Raw genomic sequence first — 22,150 nt, 5'->3', positions numbered from 1 at the left:
TTCACATTACATTGCTAATTTTATTTGGTTATTTCTTTAAATTTAGGTAATTTAGGGATCTTTGTTTATTTATTGTTTGGCACCGACTCAAAACTACTTAGGTATACATACATTAATTTAAGAACTGAGTTATTAAGGTTAATTAAAAACTCTAAATTATTACAAAAATATATACTTAGGTATACTTACATCAGTTTAAGAACTTAGTTATTAAGGTTTAATTAAAATGGTTTATTATTTTTTGCTTTTCAGTTTTTTCGGCGGTTCAATTTTTTTGTTAAAAAGTTTTTATTTTATAATTTTTTGTGGCTATAAGCTACTAATGTGGCTATAATCTGTATGCTTATATTTTTGATTACTTTTAAAATAGCTACCTACCTTACTTTAGCTATTAACATATATATATATATATATATATATATATATATATATATATATATATATATATATATATATATATATATATATATATATATAATCGTATTTTAATAATTATCTGTTGTGTTACATAAATAATTTTAAAAAAGTAGGCTTTATATACTAACATGGTTAGGCCTACAAAAAATGCTGCTCGGATGTCGCACTCTTGGCTTCCTTAAGAGGTTTTCCATCTCCAGCTCTGTCACTTTCCTATGCCGGGCTGATGAGTGCTAATAAGCACGAAACTGCAGTCCTCGGCTGGAAATGACTAAGCTGGCGGTGTATTTCACGTAAGTTTATGTTTAACATAATTTTCATGCTCTTTCAGACAGTGCTTGAGAGCACGTTTAGTCTGACCAACAGAACCAAGACCACACTTGCAGGAAATGCTATAAATGCCCCAGTTGCTGTGACAATCGATGGGGTGCTTCAAGTTTGTTCACTTCAAATTGTTTACAGGAGAAAAGGTAGTATCGAAACCAAACTTCTTCAAAACCTTTGCTACTTGATGAATGATTTTTGGATAATAAGGCAAAACAATAGTATTGACAGCTTTGGAGGCAGAAGCTTAGCCAGAATGAGATGGATTAATTAGCTTATTATGAATCGAATAAATAATGCTTGGAGAGTAACCACGATCCAAAGCCACAGCTTTAAGATAAGAGAGCTCAGCATGGAAATTGCTGTAAAAAATTAAAAAAAAAAAATTAATTTGAATTTTGTCATTTTGAATTCAAATTATGTTTTTCGCAATCACGAGTGTGTGTATATATGTAAGCGTGTGTGTTTGTGTGTGGGGGGGGGGATGTGTGTGTGTAGGCATGTGTGTTTGTGTCTGTGTGCAGGCATGAGTGTGTGGGTAGTTGTGTGTAAGTGTGTGTGTGGGGTATGTGTATGTGTGTCTAGGCATATGTTCTGTGTGCAGGCATGAGTGTGTGGGTATTTGTGTGTATGTGAGTGTGTAGGTGTGTGTGTTTGTGTGTGTATGTGTTCGTGTATGCGTATAGGTGTGTGTATGTGTGTGTATATATGTATATGTGTGTAGGTGCGTGTATGTATGCGTGTAAGTGTAGGATATTGACGAAACCTGGAGACAGTTTTCGCTAGAGGTGCAGCATCGTGAGGACCCGGTCGACGGTGAGGCTGCGGAGGGTGCTGGTGGGAAAAATCAAAGGAACGCCAAAAACAGTCAAATGAAAGCAATAAGCAATCGTGATTGCTCAACAAAACTTTATTCTTTGAACACTACCGATACTACTTTTAAACATAATTTTTGAAGTCGGTGAAAAACGATAGATAAAATGTTGAGTAAAGTCTGACCACGAAATATCTAGAATTTGGCAATCGGTCAAGTTAAGACGACTCCATATGAATGAATCTAGCAGGGGAGAAGGGAAAATAGCGATTCATTATTTACGCACGCTTTTTAAAATGTCATTAGTGCCTTATTAATTTATTGCATTCTCTAAGCTGAAAATGAGGGGGAAACACAGTTTCTATAGAAACAACAAAAAAATGAGTTTTCATTTCGTCTAGAAACGTAAAAGCAAAATGGTAAGCTCAAAAGTGTCATTTTCTTGGAATTTTCGAAAACTAAAGGAATACTTAAATTGTCCTTTTTGATCCTGAAAAGTTATTTTGTCCTTTTGAGTACATTTTGAAAAGTGCTTAGTATTTTTTAAAAAAAATTCTGTTATTTTCAAACTTGCCAAGTTTTAAATTCAATATCAAAGAAAGTAAAATATTGTTTTCTAAATGAATTGATGAACATGGGAAAATCCAACATTTATGAGAAACTGCTAAGGAACTTGGTAACCGTTTACATCTGAACTTTTTTGTCGGTGACACCGCGTACCCCAAACCTTATTTCGACCGAACTTGGCTTCTTTTTCACATTTATGATTTGTTGGGATATCATTACGGGAATATTTCGATAATTGGGAATCCGGCGTGGTCGTCTCATTTTTGGCATAAATAATTTTATTTTGGTAACCCTGCTGATTTATAGTAACCCTATGTGAATGTTTCCGATCTCTTTGTTTTGATTTGCAAAGAAAAATACCTCTCGCCCAGGCGCTGGAGCCAAAAATTGACGCCAATAAAGAAAGATCGCCAGACTCCCAATTATCGAAATATCCCCATCATTACTTTTTGAAAAGCTAAATTAAGGGTTATGTTTTAATTTAGACAATTATAAATGCAAAAGCGTATACAAAAAAAAAAAAAATCATTTTTTTCCCCGCTTTTACGGTGCACTAGTTGGCGGTTTCTTTTTGTTAGAAGTTTTAAAGATATTTCGATAACTGGGGACTTGACGCGATCGCCAATTTTGGGCAGTAATCCTCTCCTTTTCCCATTTATCAGCAAGGCCAAAGTACACCATTCTTGGTCCTTGGCGTTCTCAAATTTGTCGACAATTAGGAAAATTACAAAGTCTCATAATTCTCAAAATCTAACTGGAATTTCTTTATTGTTCGTGGGGATTATCATAACGTAGGTAGATCGTAAAACATGCAGAATTGGCGAAAATATTTCACAATTGTTGAAATTATTGCTGCCATTTTTACTCCTCCTGTAAAATTTTGCATGTAATTGAGATCTGAAGTTTCATAAATTTTAAAGCTGGTCATTTTTGATTTTAAAGGCTTAGTTCTAGATTTGCAGGTTTTTCGATGGATCATTTTTAATTTTAGTGAAACTTAAAGTACTGTTTAAAGCCTCATTTTGGTTAGAATTTAAATTGTTAATTTAAAACTTCAACAACATTGTTTTGGCAACGTTTGACGTTCCCATTTCTTTTAATTTATTTGGTGAAATATTTTGTTCGAAATTGGAGCCTTGAAATGCGATGGTTAGCCATCTTTGGTAACGTTAAGTTAAGGGATGGAGTCGGGAGTTATCCCTCAACTTTTCTATATTGAAACTTCAAAAACGTAATGTTGGTGGGTCTTCATTGATGTTAGGGGAGAGACTCGAATTCGAAGGCTCTCCCCGGAATTTTTTGGAATGGAAGTTCTAAAAACATAATTAAAGGATCTCATTAACGACATCTTCGAAAAAGTTTTCGATTCCGGCGATTTTTTTCGAAACTGAAGCTCCAAAAATTCAAAAGTTTTGACGATCACCGATGACATTGGAGATTCTCCCCTGGGAGTTGAGAGCGATTTTTTGTTATGTGTTGGGGGGGGGGGCGGAGAGAAAGAGAGAGAGAGAGTTTGGGAGACCTTTTAACGGAAATTTTTTGAATTTAAAAACTTTTGGGGGCGATCACCTCAATCGCTCCCCCCCCCCTTCTCCCTGTGGATCCGCCACAGGCATAGATCTACTTTTTAGAAAAGGTTGGAATATCTTTTCGTTGATAATGTGGATGGATCATTATTCTGATGTTTTCCCCCAGGTGAATCAGAATGCAGTTCTTAATCTTTCTTATAAACCCTTGACTTCAGATCAGCTTAATGCTCTCAAACCGAATAAATTTTGCTCCTTTTTCAAAACCATCATTTCCTAAGTTGGTTGCTCCAATTGAGAAAGCCTTTAGATTTTCGAGCGGAAGTGAAAGAACAAGACGCTTTTTAGCCTACTTTCCCAGTAAAAATCAGAGAAAGAAGAAAAAAGCATGAAAGAAGGCTTAATACATCTTAAAAATATCCCGAAAAACAAAAAAAAGTCAAAAATAAATAAAATAGTTAGATTAATATTGAAAAATTAAAAATTGGAAAGTAGGGTATTGAGATGGGGGGAAATGTCTGTCGGTCTGTCTGTCTGTCCCCCCCCTAATAACTTTTGAATGAATAGTCCGATTCGAACAAATTTTTTTTTGTTAGAAAGATCTCGGCGAGGACATCTCATTCCCATAATTCATTTTTTGATTTGAACAATTTTTCGTTCAATTTTGAACAGTTCAAAAAACTTAACATTAGCGCCTACGGGGAAATTCAAATCAAAAATAAATCTTGAACTTAGAAGCGAAGTGGCTTCAAACAAACTTTGTAGGAAAAAACTTTTGATAAAAAACATGTATCGAAAATATCTTTTTGATTTGAACAAGTTTCCGTTCAATTTTGAACAGTTTAAATCTCTTAACATTAGCGCCTAAGGGGAAACTGAAAGTCAATATAGATTCCGAACTTAAAGGCGGATTAACTTCAAACAAACTTTGTTGGAAATAGCTCTTGACGAACTACTCCCGACTCCGACTCCGAGAATTTAGGGGCACCTGACACCGACTCTGACTCCTGTTTCCGACAATTAATCGGACTCCGACTCCCCGACTTCGACTCTGACTTCGTAGCTTTGGCAAACATTTATACACAGAGGACAAATGACTGACTCCGATTCTTGGATATTCGACTCCGACTCTTTTATCCCAAAATGAGATTGACTCCGACTCCGACTCCGCTGCTGTGGTTTTAACTGTGAAATAATTATTGTTGATATGATTTGTTTTTATTTTCACGCTAAAGTTTTAATTTAGGTATTTAGTTTTCGGTGAATAAACTGGAAAAATATGCGCAGACGATTTTTTTTTTTTTTTTGACAATGAAAATTATTTCTTTAAATTGACATTTTATTGTTTTTTTTTTATTTTGGTAAGTGCATTAATTCGTTTAAAAAATTATTTTTGGCAACAGGGGAAAAAGAAACGATTTTTTTTATATGATGTATTTATTTTAATAAACTTATTATTATTATCTTTTCGTTTTGAAAGCTATTAGAAAATTTTTTTTAATGGAAAGAAGTGTATTAGCTGCTTTGTTTAAAAGGTGCTGCTATTTTATTTGTTCGTTTTTTTTGAAGAAAAGTAAGGAATATTTTATTCCTAGAAATCAGCTTAAAATATTTAAAAAAATATGTTTGAAAAAATTTGCGATTTTAGCTATTTTTGAGAATATTGATCAGGTACTAGAAAGTAGTATGGGTATACGGGAAAGTAGGCTCGTCTAGTTCTAGACGGAACTTCTTGTTATGAATGATTTTGAATTGTCTTAATCTTTTCGTTGTGAGAAAATTAAAGGTGTTTGTGGACCTTGGAATGGCTTTAGCGAAAGTGGGTCAACTAAGAGGCATGCTGCGTCGAAAATTAAAGTACTGCCCATAAATTATTGTACTACCACGCCATAAGCGGTAAGGAGGGTGCGAATCAACCTGCCGGAGGCGAGTTGCGTAAGCCGCCGTAGGCGTCCGCCAACGCCGGCTAGTCTAAACATGAAAAACTACCCGTATCATAAAGAAGATAAAATTTTGATGCAATCCTCGGAACCCCTCAAATTTTGATCCTTATCTTATTTTATAAAAACGATTACAAATCCTTCTAACAAGAAATCTAAAATAAAAGGAATATAAGATGATAGGACATTTCTTGACGTTGTTTCTGAACATTTCCCCGTGACCCAGACTCATTCCTAAAAGATATCACAGTGTCAAAACATCACAATGTGGATGGGACCCTAAAATCCCTTCGAGCAGATGCCGATTGAAGAAGATCCTGATCTTTGATGAGAGCTGAAATCTGTCACTCACACCTCTTGTTTAGAAAAACAAAAAAATTTGGAGTGTGTTTTCAGCCCTTGAGCTTCTTTTGCAATTCTTCACGCTCGGATTTCGTTAGAGATGATCAATGTAAGTTGTATGGAGTCTGTATAGCTACCTTGAGAGCCCGTTGACATTGACAAAAATATCGACTTATTTCAGGAGCTTTAACATCGCGATAAGAAAATTCCCTGAAAGGGGGGGGGGGGAGAAGCGATTAATCACTAGCAGAATTTTGGGACCTGGTGAATTCCAGGAAAAAGGGGATATGACACTTGAATTAAAAAAAAAATAATGTTCTGTCACTTGTCATGTACCATTCTCTTCAGAAATATATGAATTCCTTGAATCTTAACCTCTTTTTTCCCAATTGTTCGATGACTTAAGTGACTCTTTGTGTTTTTACAGAGCAAAAAATCTTTTTTGTTACATACTGTAATTTCAATATACTTGTTATCACCATATAATATTTAGGTTAACTTTTATCTTTTGAATATCTAGTTAAACTTTTCAATAAGTAATTTAAAATCTTTTTTTTTTCAACCGTGAAATAGGTCCATTATTAAGGTGACAGTTTGATGTCCTTCCGTCACCAAAATACTACATCTCAGTTAGTTCACTAAGAACCTATTGGGTATAGAAACTAATGTTTTTTTATGCCAAGCAGAATTATGTTCCTTGTCAAGGAGGCTCAGTTAGAATTTTAATATAGATTTAATTTACATAGTTTTTAATGGTAACGGAAGGATAAAAATATACGATAACGGAAGGAGATTTATCTGTAAGCTGATACAAGGTAAAATTTTAGAATGCTAGTGGAAAACAAACTGTTGTTTAAAGTTAGCATCACATTTAAAACATATATAAGTAATATTTGTACAAAAATTATGTGTGCTTTCATTTAAAAAATTAACTTTTATTTATTTATTTTTTAAATGTTTTGCGATTTTATTATTCTATTGTATGTGATAAAAATCATGAAAACTACACTTAAAAGTTCCTAAGCATGTGAAAATCATTTTGGTATTACATGTTTGTGATACGACAAGCCGATTTTAAGCAGAAACAATTGCTTGCAAACTTGATATTTAGATTGGAACAATACAATATTGAAACTGCATTCAGATCTGTTAGCACAAGTCACAGGAAAGGTCTGCTGAGAGCATTAGTTCAACCGTTAAACATACAGCGAAGAGATCGGCGAATTCAAAGATCAATTTTCAAAAAGATGGAGTAATATCCATTCTTATCCTGACACACAAAATATGCATTGTTTGAACCCTGTAACGAGTTATGTTATTGCATAAAGTCAGTATTTCAACAAATTGAAGGAGATTTCACTTCAGACTGACAGTCAACAAACTGACAATTATAAATAATATTAAAAAAAAAAAGATACAGCTGAATCAAAAGCACCAAATAATGAGAATATGCGACAGGATTCATAACATTTGGACAAGTTTTGTTAGTTGAATGGAAGGGAAAGAAATTAACAAAGGGATACGACAGATACTTTATATAAAAGATGAAAGAGTAAAAATATCTTGTTTGAGAATGCATAATAATGTGAGAATGATCTTTGTATTTCCTGACAAAGAAGATAAATGTTCTATGGATTCTGATAATATTTTTGATTATTTCAAGAATTCAGAATTATAACAGATGGTTCAGGTATTAGATGTCATTGTTTCAGACTACTTAATAAGCTGAATAAATGTTTGTAAGTTGAAATGTATCAAGTTAAATTGTTTTCGACTTCTTGTCCTTCCGTTACTCTTAACAAATACATAATTTATATGCTTAAAATAATTATTTTTTAAAACTATAGGTGAAATTGTGATGATTGAACACTCTTGTATGTGACATATTTTTTGTAGGATTTTTCCTTTTATAGTTTGGCTGAACTTTTGTGGGAGAACATGATGGCGTGAAAATCATGTCGCAAAAATGTCCTTCCCTTACCGCTTTTTAAATTTCATTAAAAAAAAGTTACAGGCAAAAAATTCCTGGCTTTGGCTTTGTTAGCAACTTACTATGATGTGTATAAAAGTCTATGCATCAGTTTTTGAAAAAATATATATTTTGATATGCTTATAGACAGAAATACGTCGATTTTTTTTTGTTCAAACTGTCTTTCCGTTACCGCTGGAATTCACCACCTGCTCCTTACCAGAAGTAAAGCGGGATAGTTCAGAGGAAGTACTGGTCAAATGCGGGCTGTAATATAAATGGTTGCTATTGAAAATCACTACTTCAAGCAGTAATATGAATACATTTTCTTTGTAAACGCGCACCTGAAGGAGTAAATAATGCATGTCATATTATTTAGATGAAAAAAAAAAAAACTCACGCTCGTCTCTGTTCTGGACCGTAATGAACCGAAGTTTTTTTCCTTGGACTGCAACGTACTGGGGCACTCCCCTTCTTTGCCAATTTCCGGATCACATCGACGCTCTTACCCAAGAGGCCGTCCACTTCGTTTTTGGACGCAGTGCGAACTTCCGTCTCCGACCGCCTCTTCTCCGAGGACGCCCTGTTCGGCTGCCCCTCGAAGCTGCTCCGCCCCCTGTCTATGAAACTCCTCAGCTCCGAGGAGAGGGTGAAAGGTATCCTGCGCGGAGAGTCCGGCGGCAGTTCTGCACGGCCGCATATACCAGCCGTCTCCTGCCGCACGTATAAGTCCACCATGCGGTTGCCGAGGCTCTCCTTCTCTTCGGCTTGAGGGTCGCTGTTGTAGCTGGAGAGAAACAAGGCATTGAAAAACATCAAATACAATATCATTAATGAAACGCAACATATGTAAAGCTTGACTACGGAGATTTGGCATATGAACTCAAAGCGGAAACAGACCACTTCATTTTGTAATAAGTAAGATCAGCGAGGGTGCGCAAGAAGTCATGTTTTTACTGCTCGCACGTTCTCGCTTATCTTACATATTACAAAATGAAGTGTTGTGTTTCCACTTCCAGTTCATTCGTTGTCTCTCCGTGGCACAGCTATTGCAAAGGATTTGATCTTATTGTCAAATGGCAACAGTTGAGTGCACATAAATAGTCATTAAAAGTTTTGATGAAAATGTTGAACGAATTCGAGCGTGTGTTCTTAAAGACTGTGGATTGGCAGTCAGAATGATAGCTGACGATCTGTAAATTCCCAAAGCAATCATTCATTCACGAAGTTCTGACACAAAAACTAAAAATGAAGAAATGATCCCGCTCACACGTCGCGCGTGAGTTTTTTGGCCCGAAGCTCAATGACAGTGACAGACCAACCACCTTGTTCACCCGATTTAGACCCTTGTGACTTCTTCCTGTTCCCGAAATGCAAAATGATGCTTCGGGGGCGGCACTTGGGAGATGTGGAACCCATCAAGGCAGAAACGACACGGCGACGAAACGACACTGTATTACTACATACAAAATTATCATACCTTTTCTGCTTCATATTTTTAGTATTTTGTTCCAATGTATCTTTCTTTTACTCGCCATAATAAAAACTAGTTTGCTTGCGTGCACGTAAAGTACAGAACTTCAACTTTCTTACTATAATGCAGTTTAGATTGCAGAATAAAAAAAAAACTTATGTGAAATAGTTTTATGACCAATATCAGGTAGTTAAGACCACATCGGAAGCGTTTCCCGTGCATTCATTTTTCTCATTAATTTATAGGACTCGACCGATGCATCGACGCCGATGGTTCAATAATTTAGCCATCGGCATCAGCGGCCGATGCTAACTTGAGGGAAACATCGGCCCATCGGCCTTAAAAAACATCGAAAAGCCGATGGAATTGGCCGATGTTTTCGAAAAAAAGGGCCTTCGCTGTTTTACTTTTTAATACAAAGTAAAGGGAGTTATTGCTTTTATATAAAAATTTTTACTTGAATTTCAGTATGAATTTCTATTTTAGTCACCCCTGAAAGAATTTTTAATACTGCATTCAGGTACATACAAGTTAATTAATGCGTTGTTTTTTGCGGCTGGATGTGCGTATGTATCTCTCATAAGTCATAACTCAGAAATGGTAAGTTGTAGAAGGTTAAAATTTCGTATGTGGGGTCTGCGTACGTCCCAGTTGTGCAGTTCCCTTTTTATTTTTAATCGGGTGTTCTAAAAGGCCTATTTACTCATTTTTTGTGGCTATCAATTACTTATTTCAATGCAAAACTAATATAGCGTCTTTGACTGATCATTTGGTGATATATTGCCGAATTGGAGACCAACTTGGAAACAAATATGAGTTGGCGAAACCGGTTTTGTGACATTTTGTTAGATTCCTGTTGAACCGACGGAAATTTTTAATTTTTCAATATTTGTAATATGAATCACAGTAATGCAGTCTTTCTGTATCGCTTCGGCGCAGTTAAAAGTTGGAGGCCCGTCGAAATACATTTTGGGGCCCTTTTTCTCTATCACGGAACTTGTAAAACAATTATCATAAGGTAGAATCCATGTCAACTCAACAAGGAGCGTAACTTGATGGTCTCGGATTTTTTTTTTTTTGAATTTAACGTATGTTAAAATTTATATATATATATATATATAAAAAAAAAGAAATACGTATTTTTTTATTTTTTTTTTTGCCCAAAAAAATTTCTGGACCGAGATAAAGGCCGCCAAAAATGGCGGTCCTGTCATAATTTCTCTCTTGGGATTTCCGTAAAGGGCTTTAAAGTACATTATCTGAGCACATATAGAACATATTTTGTTGCGGTTCGTTTTATTTAAAAGAATATTTTTTTTATTTAAGAAAATATACCAAAGTTTGAAAAAAAAAAAATCCCACAGTGTTTTGGAAAAAAAAAATTAAATATATATATATATATTTGACTTATCTCGAAAATGGCAATCATTTTTTTACGATTTATTAGTACCACTGAGCACTACATTCCCTGAAAAGGAGACCTTCTACTTTTTTGTGCAACAGATTTTAGAGGCATTTGAAAAAAAGAAGGTTTTTCATAAATTTTTATGTAAAGGCTAACTTGAAAATTCAAAATTTTTTTCCGCAACAAGTGGCCAGAAAACACTTTTAATTCTGTCATATAGCGAAATTTTCATTTTGAGTCACCATTTGATTCAGGATATTCAATTTAGTGAGAACAAGATGGCATTGCGCTTAACGATTCTTTTGGCGCTACGCTGAAAGGTTGTGTGGCGAAATGCAGCGAATCGGCTGGAGACTGCGTTATTGTTTTCATAAAAAATAAAACTCTTGGATAACGTGGAGACTAAAAAGATAATTTCGCTATATAACTTATAGTCCAAGAGCCCATGATAGCCAGACATACGTCATAGTATAAAGGCCCAAAATTTTACTGCGTAAGCGCACTGGAGCAGGTATGAAGGGTTCGCTATTAGTTAAGCTGACTCGCGCTGACTTTGGCGGGCCAGAGGTAGCAAAGGCGCGAAAAAATGGTGAACAAAAACATCATAGTATAACGTGTGATTTTTCAATATTTTATTGGGGGTACTATTACGAGTTAAACCTTACAAAGCCAGACACTTAGCACGCTGGCTTTGCGCAGCCAGACACTTCAAAGCAGGGGAAAAATGGTGCACAAAAACATCATAGTATAAAGCGCGATTTTTTTATATATTGTAAGGGGTGCTACTAGGAGTTACGCCTTACAATGCCAGACACTTCGCACGCTGGCCTTGCGCAGCCAGACACTTCAAAGTTGGGAAAAATCGTGTCCAAAAACATCATAGTATAAAGCGTGATTTTTTTATATTTTGTAAGGGGTGCTACTAGGAGTTATGCCTTACAATGCCAGACACTTAGCACGCTGACTTTGCGCAGCCAGACACTTCAAAGCAGGGACAAAATGGTGCACAAAACATCATAGTATAAAGCGCGATTTTTTTATATATTGTAAGGGGTGCTACTAGGAGTTACGCCTTACAATGCCAGACACTTCGCACGCTGGCCTTGCGCAGCCAGTTGGGAAAAATCGTGTCCAAAAACATCATAGTATAAAGCGTGATTTTTTTTATATTTTGTATGGGGTGCTACTAGGAGTTATGCGTTACAATGCCAGACACTTCGCACGCTGGCCTTGCACAGCCAGACACTTCAAAGTTGGGAAAAATCGTGTCCAAAAACATCATAGTATAAAGCGTGATTTTTTTATATTTTGTAAGGGGTGCTACTAGGAGTTACGCCTTACAATGCCAGACACTTCACACGCTGGCCTTGCGCAGCCAGACACTTCAAAGTTGGGAAAAATCGTATCCAAAAACATCATAGTATAAAGCGTGATTTTTTTATATTTTGTAAGGGGTGCTACTAGGAGTTATGCGTTACAATGCCAGACACTTCGCACGCTGGCCTTGCACAGCCAGACACTTCAAAGTTGGGAAAAATCGTGTCCAAAAACATCATAGTATAAAGCGTGATTTTTTAATATTTTGTAAGGGGTGCTACTAGGAGTTCCGCCTTACAATGCCAGACACTTCGCACGCTGGCCTTGCGCAGCCAGACACTTCAAAGTTGGGAAAAATCGTGTCCAAAAACATCATAGTATAAAGCGTGATTTTTTTATATTTTGTAAGGGGTGCTACTAGGAGTTATGCGTTACAATGCCAGACACTTCGTACGCTGGCCTTGCACAGCCAGACACTTCAAAGTTGGGAAAAATCGTATCCAAAAACATCATAGTATAAAGCGTGATTTTTTAATATTTTGTAAGGGGTGCTACTAGGAGTTCCGCCTTACAATGCCAGACACTTCGCACGCTGGCCTTGCGCAGCCAGACACTTCAAAGTTGGGAAAAATCGTGTCCAAAAACATCATAGTATAAAGCGTGATTTTTTTATATTTTGTAAGGGGTGCTACTAGGAGTTATGCGTTACAATGCCAGACACTTCGCACGCTGGCCTTGCACAGCCAGACACTTCAAAGTTGGGGAAAATCGTGTCCAAAAACATCATAGTATAAAGCGTGATTTTTTTACATTTTGTAAGGGGTGCTACTAGGAGTTACGCCTTACAATGCCAGACACTTCGCACGCTGGCCTTGCGCAGCCAGACACTTCAAAGTTGGGAAAAATTGTGTCCGAAAACATCATAGTATAAAGCGTGATTTTTTTATATTTTGTAAGGGGTGCTACTAGGAATTATGCGTTACAATGCCAGACACTTCGCACGCTGGCCTTGCACAGCCAGACACTTCAAAGTTGGGAAAAATCGTGTCCAAAAACATCATAGTATAAAGCGTGATTTTTTTACATTTTGTAAGGGGTGCTACTAGGAGTTACGCCTTACAATGCCAGACACTTCGCACGCTGGCCTTGCGCAGCCAGACACTTCAAAGTTGGGAAAAATCGTGTCCGAAAACATCATAGTATAAAGCGTGATTTTTTTATATTTTGTAAGGGGTGCTACTAGGAATTATGCGTTACAATGCCAGACACTTCGCACGCTGGCCTTGCACAGCCAGACACTTCAAAGTTGGGAAAAATCGTGTCCAAAAACATCATAGTATAAAGCGTGATTTTTTAATATTTTGTAAGGGGTGCTACTAGGAGTTACGTCTTACAATGCCAGACACTTCGCACGCTGGTCTTGCGCAGCCAGACACTTCAAAGTTGGGAAAAATCGTGTCCAAAAACATCATAGTATAAAGCGTGATTTTTTTATATTTTGTAAGGGGTGCTACTAGGAGTTACGCCTTACAATGCCAGACACTTCGCACGCTGGCCTTGCGCAGCCAGACACTTAAAATAAATGGTGTCAAAAAACATCATAATATAAAACATTTAATTAAGAAAAAAAATAATCAAAAGTTTAGAATTTGGGCTTCGAGGTGCACACCCCCGGGGTACGTTCGAATTTTATGGCAAGTTTCAAAGCTGCGGGTGCTATGGGGGCTTCTGACCATCGGGTACAAACAAACAAACAGACAAAGAAAGAAACACCGTCACTCTTATACACATAGGTCAAGGTTATTGATATCGAACAAATTAAAAAACAGTTTAAAAATTTCGTAAAGAGGCTGTTTCCATCAGCCAAAAGTATTTCTTTTAGTCACTAAAAATGATAGAATAAGCAAAAAAAAAAAAAAAAAACATTGAGCGAGAAAAAATTTCAGTTTCCCGACGATTAATTTTTAATTATTTTTTTAAACTATCCGATTTTGAAAATAAGGCGTGGTCTTTATGACGTCACAAATGATGTACCTTGGCGCATCTCCACTGGCACGCTGAATGTTTACGCTTGCTGTCTACCGCGTTTCAAGGTTATGATAATTCAAAAGCGAAATAAGTATTGCGCTCTACGCTTGCTATCAACTATATCGTTGCCACTTCATGTGAGTAAAGATGCGAATTAAATATTGCGCTCTTGGCTAATGGCATCAATGAATGGCATTTCATTATTTGTGATGTATGTGCAGATGTGTGATGTTTTGGACACGATTTTTCCCAACTTTGAAGTGTCTGGCTGTGCAAGGCCAGCGTGCGAAGTGTCTGGCATTGTAAGGCGTAACTCCTAGTAGCACCCCTTACAAAATATAAAAAAATCACGCTTTATACTATGATGTTTTTGGACACGATTTTTCCCAACTTTGAAGTGTCTGGCTGCGCAAAGCCAGCGTGCGAAGTGTCTGGCATTGTAAGGCGTAACTCCTAGTAGCACCCCTTACAAAATATAAAAAAATCACGCTTTATACTATGATGTTTTTGGACACGATTTTTCCCAACTTTGAAGTGTCTGGCTGCGCAAGGCCAGCGTGCGAAGTGTCTGGCATTGTAAGGCGTAACTCCTAGTAGCACCCCTTACAAAATATAAAAAAATCACGCTTTATACTATGATGTTTGTGGACACGATTTTTCCCAACTTTGAAGTGTCTGGCTGCGCAAGGCCAGCGTGCGAAGTGTCTGGCATTATAAGGCGTAACTCCTAGTAGCACCCCTTACAAAATATAAAAAAATCACGCTTTATACTATGATGTTTTTGGACACGATTTTTCCCAACTTTGAAGTGTCTGGCTGCGCAAGGCCAGTGTGCGAAGTGTCTGGCATTGTAAGGCATAACTCCTAGTAGCACCCCTTACAAAATATAAAAAAATCACGCTTTATACTATGATGTTTTTGTGCACCATTTTTCCCCTGCTTTGAAGTGTCTGGCTGCGCAAAGCCAGCGTGCTAAGTGTCTGGCTTTGTAAGGTTTAACTCGTAATAGTACCCCTAATAAAATATTAAAAAATCACGCGTTATACTATGATGTTTTTGTTCACCATTTTTTCGCGCCTTTGCTACCTCTGGCCCGCCAAAGCCAGCGCGAGTCAGCTTAACTAATAGCGAACCCTTCATACCTGCTCCAGTGCGCTTACGCAGTAAAATTTTGGGCCTTTATACTATGACGTATGTCTGGCACCCATGGGCTCTTACTCTATTAACTTAAAAGTGTTTTCTGGCCACTTGTTGTGATTTTTTTTTTTTGGAATTTTCAGGTCTGCCATTACGTAAAGAGTTCCTTAAAAACCACCATTTCTTCAAATGCCCCTAAAATATCTTAAACAAAAGCTCTCCTTTTCAGGGAACGTAGTGCTCAGTGATACTAATAAACTGTTAAAAAATTTAAAAAAAATTTTGAATTGGCATTTTCAAGGAAAATTAAAAAAAAAAAATATTTTAACTTTTTTTTTCAAAAAAAAATGGAAAAAAACTAAAGATCATATTTCAAAATGTTGCATTTTTTTTAAGCAAGAAAAAATATCCTTTCAAGTAAAACAAACCGCAACGAAATATATTTTACCGCTCCTGAGATAATGTACTTTAAAGATTTTGACGATAATCCCAAGTGAAAAATCATGACAGGACCACCATCTTTGGCTGTCTGCATCTCGGCCCCAAATTTTTTGGGCCAAAAAAAATATTTCTTAATTTTTCATGAATTTTAACATATGTTAAATTCAAAAAAAATCCGGCACCATCAAGTTACGCACCTTGTTGAATTAAAATGGATTCAACCATATAAGCTTTTTTGTAACGCCTATGGGGCTCTTATGGTCATGGGGCCTTTCGTGCTATTGGTGCAACATTTGCGATATTTTAAATCCGCCACTTCACGTCAAAATAAACTGGGGTGTATGTTTTAAAAGGGTTTTCTGCTTGCTCTAAGGCAGGGGTTTTCAAACTGAGGCAGGGGAGGTGCACACCTCCCTAGTGGGCAAAGAAGACTGTCCTGGGAGGCGTGCATGTTTAGAAAAAATAAAATGAAAAAGTAAAACTAACTATAATTTGCTCAATTTTGTGGTCACATGTGAATATTTTCGACATTATCCTTTTTTTTCGGGTTGTTGGTGTAGTTTTCATCTACATTTGAATGAATCTGAATTTTCAGCATTAGAGCACCACTTGCAAAGTCAAAGCATCGAAGAATGTATTGAAAGTATTCTGATGCACTGCGTTGATTACAACCTAACATTCAGAAAATTATCAATCACAAACAATGGCAGCCCTCCCATTAACGTAGCTTACATGCCAATCTCGCTTAAATCATAGATTTCCTAAAATTAATGTGTATTAGTTCTTTGCTTCTTTGATTTCATGAGTTCTAATAATAACACGCTCAAAATAAAGTTATATGTGTAGTAGTAATGCATAAACATTTTGCGTACGAACTTGCTTTACTTTCACTTAAAATCCTGCTTCAGTTTCAAATCCCGGTAATCCGATTGCACTATACTTGTATTGACGAAATATAGTTGAGATGATAGAGGGGGGGGGGGGGGTGAGACCAAAGGCGTAGCTAGGGTGAATGTTTTTTCTACTGTAGAGGTTAACTCGAGAAGGAAGAAAACAATGAAGTTTTCCTAAATTTCGTTTTTAGAAAAAGTTAACACTTGATTATGAGAGTTTCTTGAAAACCTCCTAGTAAAACGAAAACTTCCTAACATCAGGAAATTGTGGCAAGATTTAGAAAGGGAGGGGGAAGGATCTTTCAAATTCATGACAATCTTAGCAATTTATTTTCGTTTGATTATTATTTTTTTTTTTTGCCATCGGCCATCGACATCGGCCATCGGCAATCGGCCATTTGGAGAAAAACAATCGGCCATCGGCCATCTTTGAACAATCGGTCAACAATCGGTATCGGCCCATCGGCCAAAAAATGCCATCGGTCGAGCCCTATTAATTTACTGATTTAAAAAAAAGAGGACGAGGAACTAAAGCAATCTACATAATGGTCCTCCATGCATTGCCGTTGGAAGAGTTGACGCCACCCGGGGCGAAAGTTTCCTGGCGCCCCCCCCCCCCTATACGCAGAAAAATCAAGAAGCTATACCATCAGTGCATCATATGAGTGAATGCGTTATACTTGCATTTTTTAAATCTAAATGAACAAAATTTTCAGAGGGCTATGGATAATACAAATTACAACACTGTTTTTAATATTTGTCGTACATTAATACTCGAAAAACCTTTTGAAAAATGAAAATGTTAAAAATCCAAATACTTATCTTGTAAAATGTTACCCCACAACATAAAAACAAACAATTAAAGCTGAATTAGTTACTATATTGATCAAACTAAGAACACGAATAAATATTTTTTTGATTATAAATAGAACATTTATTTTTTTATCGAAATAAATTACATCAAAATTAAATTTCGATCTGACCTCATCGAATGATTTCTTTAAAGACGTTTCTGGTTTTATTTGTACCATCTTATTACCACCTATCTTAAATGTTAAAAACAAAGATGACAACTTTTTGCATCAAATATTTGTAAGTTTCAAGGGGAAACCACCCAAATACTCAACAACATCGAAAATCGCTTAGAATAGCGTTTTAGGAGCTTTAATTTCGAAAACCTATCGACCCTAATATTACAAAATATGGTCTTACAATTGTATTTTTAATTATTTAGTTTCAGAAAATATTCGGGCAAGGATCTCAATATTGCCTTTCTTTAATATCACAAGCAATGGGTTTTTAAACGACACTTACAAAACATTTAAGGGGAATAGCCTCTGAACTTTGCTTAAGTTTTTTTGGACCATAAATCTGTAAAATTTCTAGGGAAGAGCTTCAGATTCTTCTTCTCTTAAATCTTCCAAGTTTGTCTAAAATTGCGTTTTTGAAACTTCAATTTCGAAAACTTGCATGGGGGAGGAGGAACTGATTTTAATCTATTTTTTAAAAAAAAAATCGACCTGAGCTCCATCCTCTACCCTAACGTCAATAAACATGACCTATAATCAGGGGTGTGCACAGAAATTTTGGGGCCCGTCACAAATGACTTTTTTTGCCTCCCCCCCCCTCCATATTGTGTACCCCTACATTTCACGCCTAATTAAAAAAAATATTAGGCCCCCTTCAGGCTCGGGCCCGGGCCAACAGGTGTCCCTTCTTCCCCCCCCCACCTGTGCACGCCCCTGCCTATAATCGCGTTTTTAAGGCTTCAATTTCTACTGAGACCCCTATACCTTTTTTTGTCGTAGCATCTGTGAAGAAAATCTAAAATCGCGTTTTTAAAACTAAAAGTTTTAAATTTTTTACCGGACCCCTCTTTCCTATCTGATCAAAAATGTTCTTTTTTTTTTCAATGTGCCCCCCTAAAACTTTTTTCTGCTTACATCACTGCACGCAGGGAAAGTTTTCCAAGAAATGTGGTTTGTACTAAGCAAAAGAGAAGAGCCTTTTGTTTGATTCTAAACAGTTATATTCTCAGAATTTGCATGTGCTTCAATGATACAAAAGAAACGAATGTTTTGGAGACTGAGATATATTCTCATGCAGTAGGAAAAAGTTGAGGATCGTTGCAATGCTCCTCTATTTTATGTGTCTATGACTATGCATCTACGTATTTTCCTGCGCTTTATCCGAGGACGGCCTATAATCCGCAGATCCTAAAATCGGCCTGAAGAAAAAAATGCTTCGTATAATCCGCGAATAATACGATGTACAAAAAAAGTTTGAATTTAACATACTAATTGAGCAACGAAATTAAAAACGTAAAAAAGTAATTACTTTGAAGGTATAATCAAAATTAATCTGAAATATAGTCTAAAAAAGTATTGATTTCTTCTTGAAATTTTTAACAGATAATCCGCGGATTATACGCAGGAAAATACTTCGTTGCATGAAATGAGGGGCGCCTCGTGGCGCCCCCCCCCCCCCCATTTCGGCGGCCGGGAAGATTGTCCCACTCGCCCACCCCCCTCCCCTCCTGGGAAGGCCCTGCCTGCAAGAATCCATTGAGTCTTGAACAAGTCAAAGTTTGATTACTACTCCTAATTTTACACCTGCATTTTTCTTTTGTCCGATTTTTTTTTCACACGGCCAGCCCGGCCATACGCTCCCAAATGCTAGTTCTTATCTTATTTCTTCTCATTGATTCTAGGAAACCGGCTCAGGCAGCCTGGATCTCAGGCAGCACTTGTGTACTCTTGAGGGACCCTGGGTTTTAAGCCGTTTGGCAGCAATAGCAGTAGAGAAAGAGGGTTAGGAAAGAAAGGAAAAAAAAAAAAAAACGTTGGGGCCTAAAACATTTTTTGTTGGACTTTGGAAAAAGAACCTTCTTCAACTTTAAGATCGCTTGGGGCCTCTTGAAAGTCTCGGAGCCCTTAGGCACTCGCCTGAGTTGCCTATTTGGTAATCCGACCCTGAGTATACTAATATTATAAAGCTGAAAAGTTTGTTCGTTTGAACGCGCTAATCTCAGGAACTACTGGTTCTAATTGATTTTTTTTTTTATGTTGAATAGTACGTTTATTAGGGAAAGCTATAGGCTACTTTTTAAAATTAGATTGAGAAATATTTTTGTAATTCCAAATTGAATATTAAATTAATTGTTTAGTTCCACGAATTCCTGTTAGATGGTGCGTAAGTTTAGTTCTATGAGCTCGTAATAGATGGCGTGGTAAGTTAACTCTTTGAGAGGGCACTGGCCGACAGTGTCGATAGCTTCGAGGAACCATGCCATGCTACGCTGTTGTGATCAGCGAACAGATTTTTGAATGCGTTTTTTTTTTCGATGGTCAGGTACATAATTTGATTTTGTAGGATTTTTCTATTGGGTTTTGTTTTCCTTATTTCTTCAACGTTTGTTTTTGTCCTTATAGTTGAATTTAGTTACTTATCTAAGTAAATACACAGTCCAGTCACATTAATGTGACCATCTGTTAAAAGCCAGAATAACCACCTTTCGCAGAGCGGACTGCTGCGAGATGTGCAGGAAGAGAGTCACTTAGGTCCCTGAAGGTGTTCTCTGGGATGTTGAGCCATGCCGACTCTAATGCCGTGGCCAGCTGCGCTAGATTACGCGGATGAGGATCCATGGCGCGAACAACTCGATCGAGATGGTCCGACAGATGCTCTATTGGGTTTAAGTCAGGTGAGTTTGCTGGCCAGGGGAGGACGGTAAACTCATCCTGGTGCTCTTCGAACCACGCACGTACACTGGCAGCTGTATGGCACCTCGCATTGTCCTGCTGGAAGTTGCCATCGTCCTGAGGAAAAACAATGCGCATGTAGGGGTGGACATGGTCCGCAAGGACAGATGCGTACTTGTATTGATCCATCGTGCCTTCCACAATGATCAGTGAACCCAGAGAATGCCAGGAAAACATTCCCCAGACCATAATGCTCCCGTCTCCAGCTTGGACCGTTCCGGCAATGGTTGCAGGGTGGTTCCTTTCAGAGGTTTCACGCCTTATACGCCAACGTCCATCTGTCCGATGGAGCATAAAACGCGATTCATCTGAAAACGCTACCTGTCGCCACTCAGTGGACGTCCAGCTGCTGTACTGGCGTGCAAATTCTAGCCTTCGTCGTCGATGAACAGCAGTCAGCATAGGTGCAAGAACCAGGCGTCTGCTTCGGAGGCCCAGACGCAGCAATGTTCGCTGAATAGTAGTTCGGGAGATACTTTTGGTAGCTCCTTGGTTCATTTTGGTGGTCAGTTGCTCAACGGTAGCCCGTCTATCTGCCCGAACGCATCTCCGCAACCGTCGTTCGCCTCTGTCATCCATGGCCCGTGGTGCACCACATTTGCCACGTTGCTGATTTTGGACAGTCTCATTTTGCCATGCATGGTACACTTTTACCACGGCGGTACGCGAACAGTTCACAAACTCAGCCGTTTCGGAAATGCTTCCACCCTTGGCCCGAAAGCCAATGATCATGCCCTTTGGACGTCGGATGAATCGCTTCGTTTCTGCATTACGCCAACGATTGAAATGTTTTCCGAAGACCTCACACACCCTTTATATACGCTCAACTGCACTGTGCTGCCACCTGCCTTCTGTGATTGGTTATTTAAGTCTGACGTGGTGGAAAGTACGTGGTGGTCACATTAATGTAACTGGACTGTGTAATTTGATTTGTCGTATTATTCAATTAAGATTGTTCTTTATAAAGTTTTTAATATGGCATTGTTTATTTGGCGAAACACTTTAAATTGCAGGGGGGGGGGGACCACTTTACTCGCTAAAGAGCAATGTGGCACGTTAAGCAATGAACTATGTAGTTGAAGGATTACTTTGAGTTTTAAAGCTACTGTTAATATTTTTATCTGTTTTGGTGAATAGTTTTAAAATTCCAAAGAGGCTTTAATAGGTCTTTTGAAAAGGTGTGTACGCATTTTAGTTGAAGAAAAATGATCATTTCAAATCAGAAGAGGGGGACGAGGTGGGCGGATTTTTTTTTTTTTTTTTTTTTGTTTAACGGACTTCCTTTAACTTTTTAAGCACGGGCATCGCCATGTGGGTACTGCTAGTATCTTATAAACAACAAATGTTCCTTTCTAGACTTTTTTTTTCAATTCGGAGGAAGAATAATGTTTAAACTCTTCACGAAATTTACTCACATTAAATATCTCAAAAATTTTAATCGTAATCTCGAAAAATGCAAATAATATTTTTCACTTTTATTCAATAAGACATAATGTGCTTCAAGGATGAATTTTTACTTTAAAAATTGAAAAAACATCACTTTTTACTGCAGAAATAATTTGTTTACTAATGTAAACAAAGTCTTTCCGGTTATACTACAGTGCTCTCTTGAGGGCAAGTCGGCGCTTTTGATCTTTTGAGAAATGACTGAGCCTGATAAGACGCGTATCCAGTGAAGCCTTGATTTTACTAACAAAATTCTATACCTCAGAGCTAGACCAACACCACACTAGAGATGTGTCTCTAGTGTGGTTTTAGCCAAACTGACGAAAGTCCAAAAAATGAGATTTTCCGT

General features: G+C 37.3%; 1 protein-coding gene across 1 annotated transcript in view; it reads right to left on the bottom strand.

Annotated features, from left to right (window-relative positions):
* Nucleotides 1–22,150, bottom strand: part of LOC129216188 (uncharacterized) — an 87,765-nt gene that overhangs the window by 20,716 nt on the left and 44,899 nt on the right. The window contains exon 4 of the mRNA XM_054850369.1: nt 8,300–8,686. Within this exon, the coding sequence (XP_054706344.1) occupies nt 8,300–8,686 (387 nt within the window). The remainder of the gene's footprint in view (nt 1–8,299; nt 8,687–22,150) is intronic.

The sequence above is a fragment of the Uloborus diversus genome, chromosome 2, assembly GCF_026930045.1.
Source record: "Uloborus diversus isolate 005 chromosome 2, Udiv.v.3.1, whole genome shotgun sequence".
Classification (NCBI taxonomy): domain Eukaryota; kingdom Metazoa; phylum Arthropoda; class Arachnida; order Araneae; family Uloboridae; genus Uloborus; species Uloborus diversus.
The sequence above is the reverse complement of the archived record's forward strand: the minus strand, read 5'-3'. Positions and strand labels throughout refer to the sequence as shown.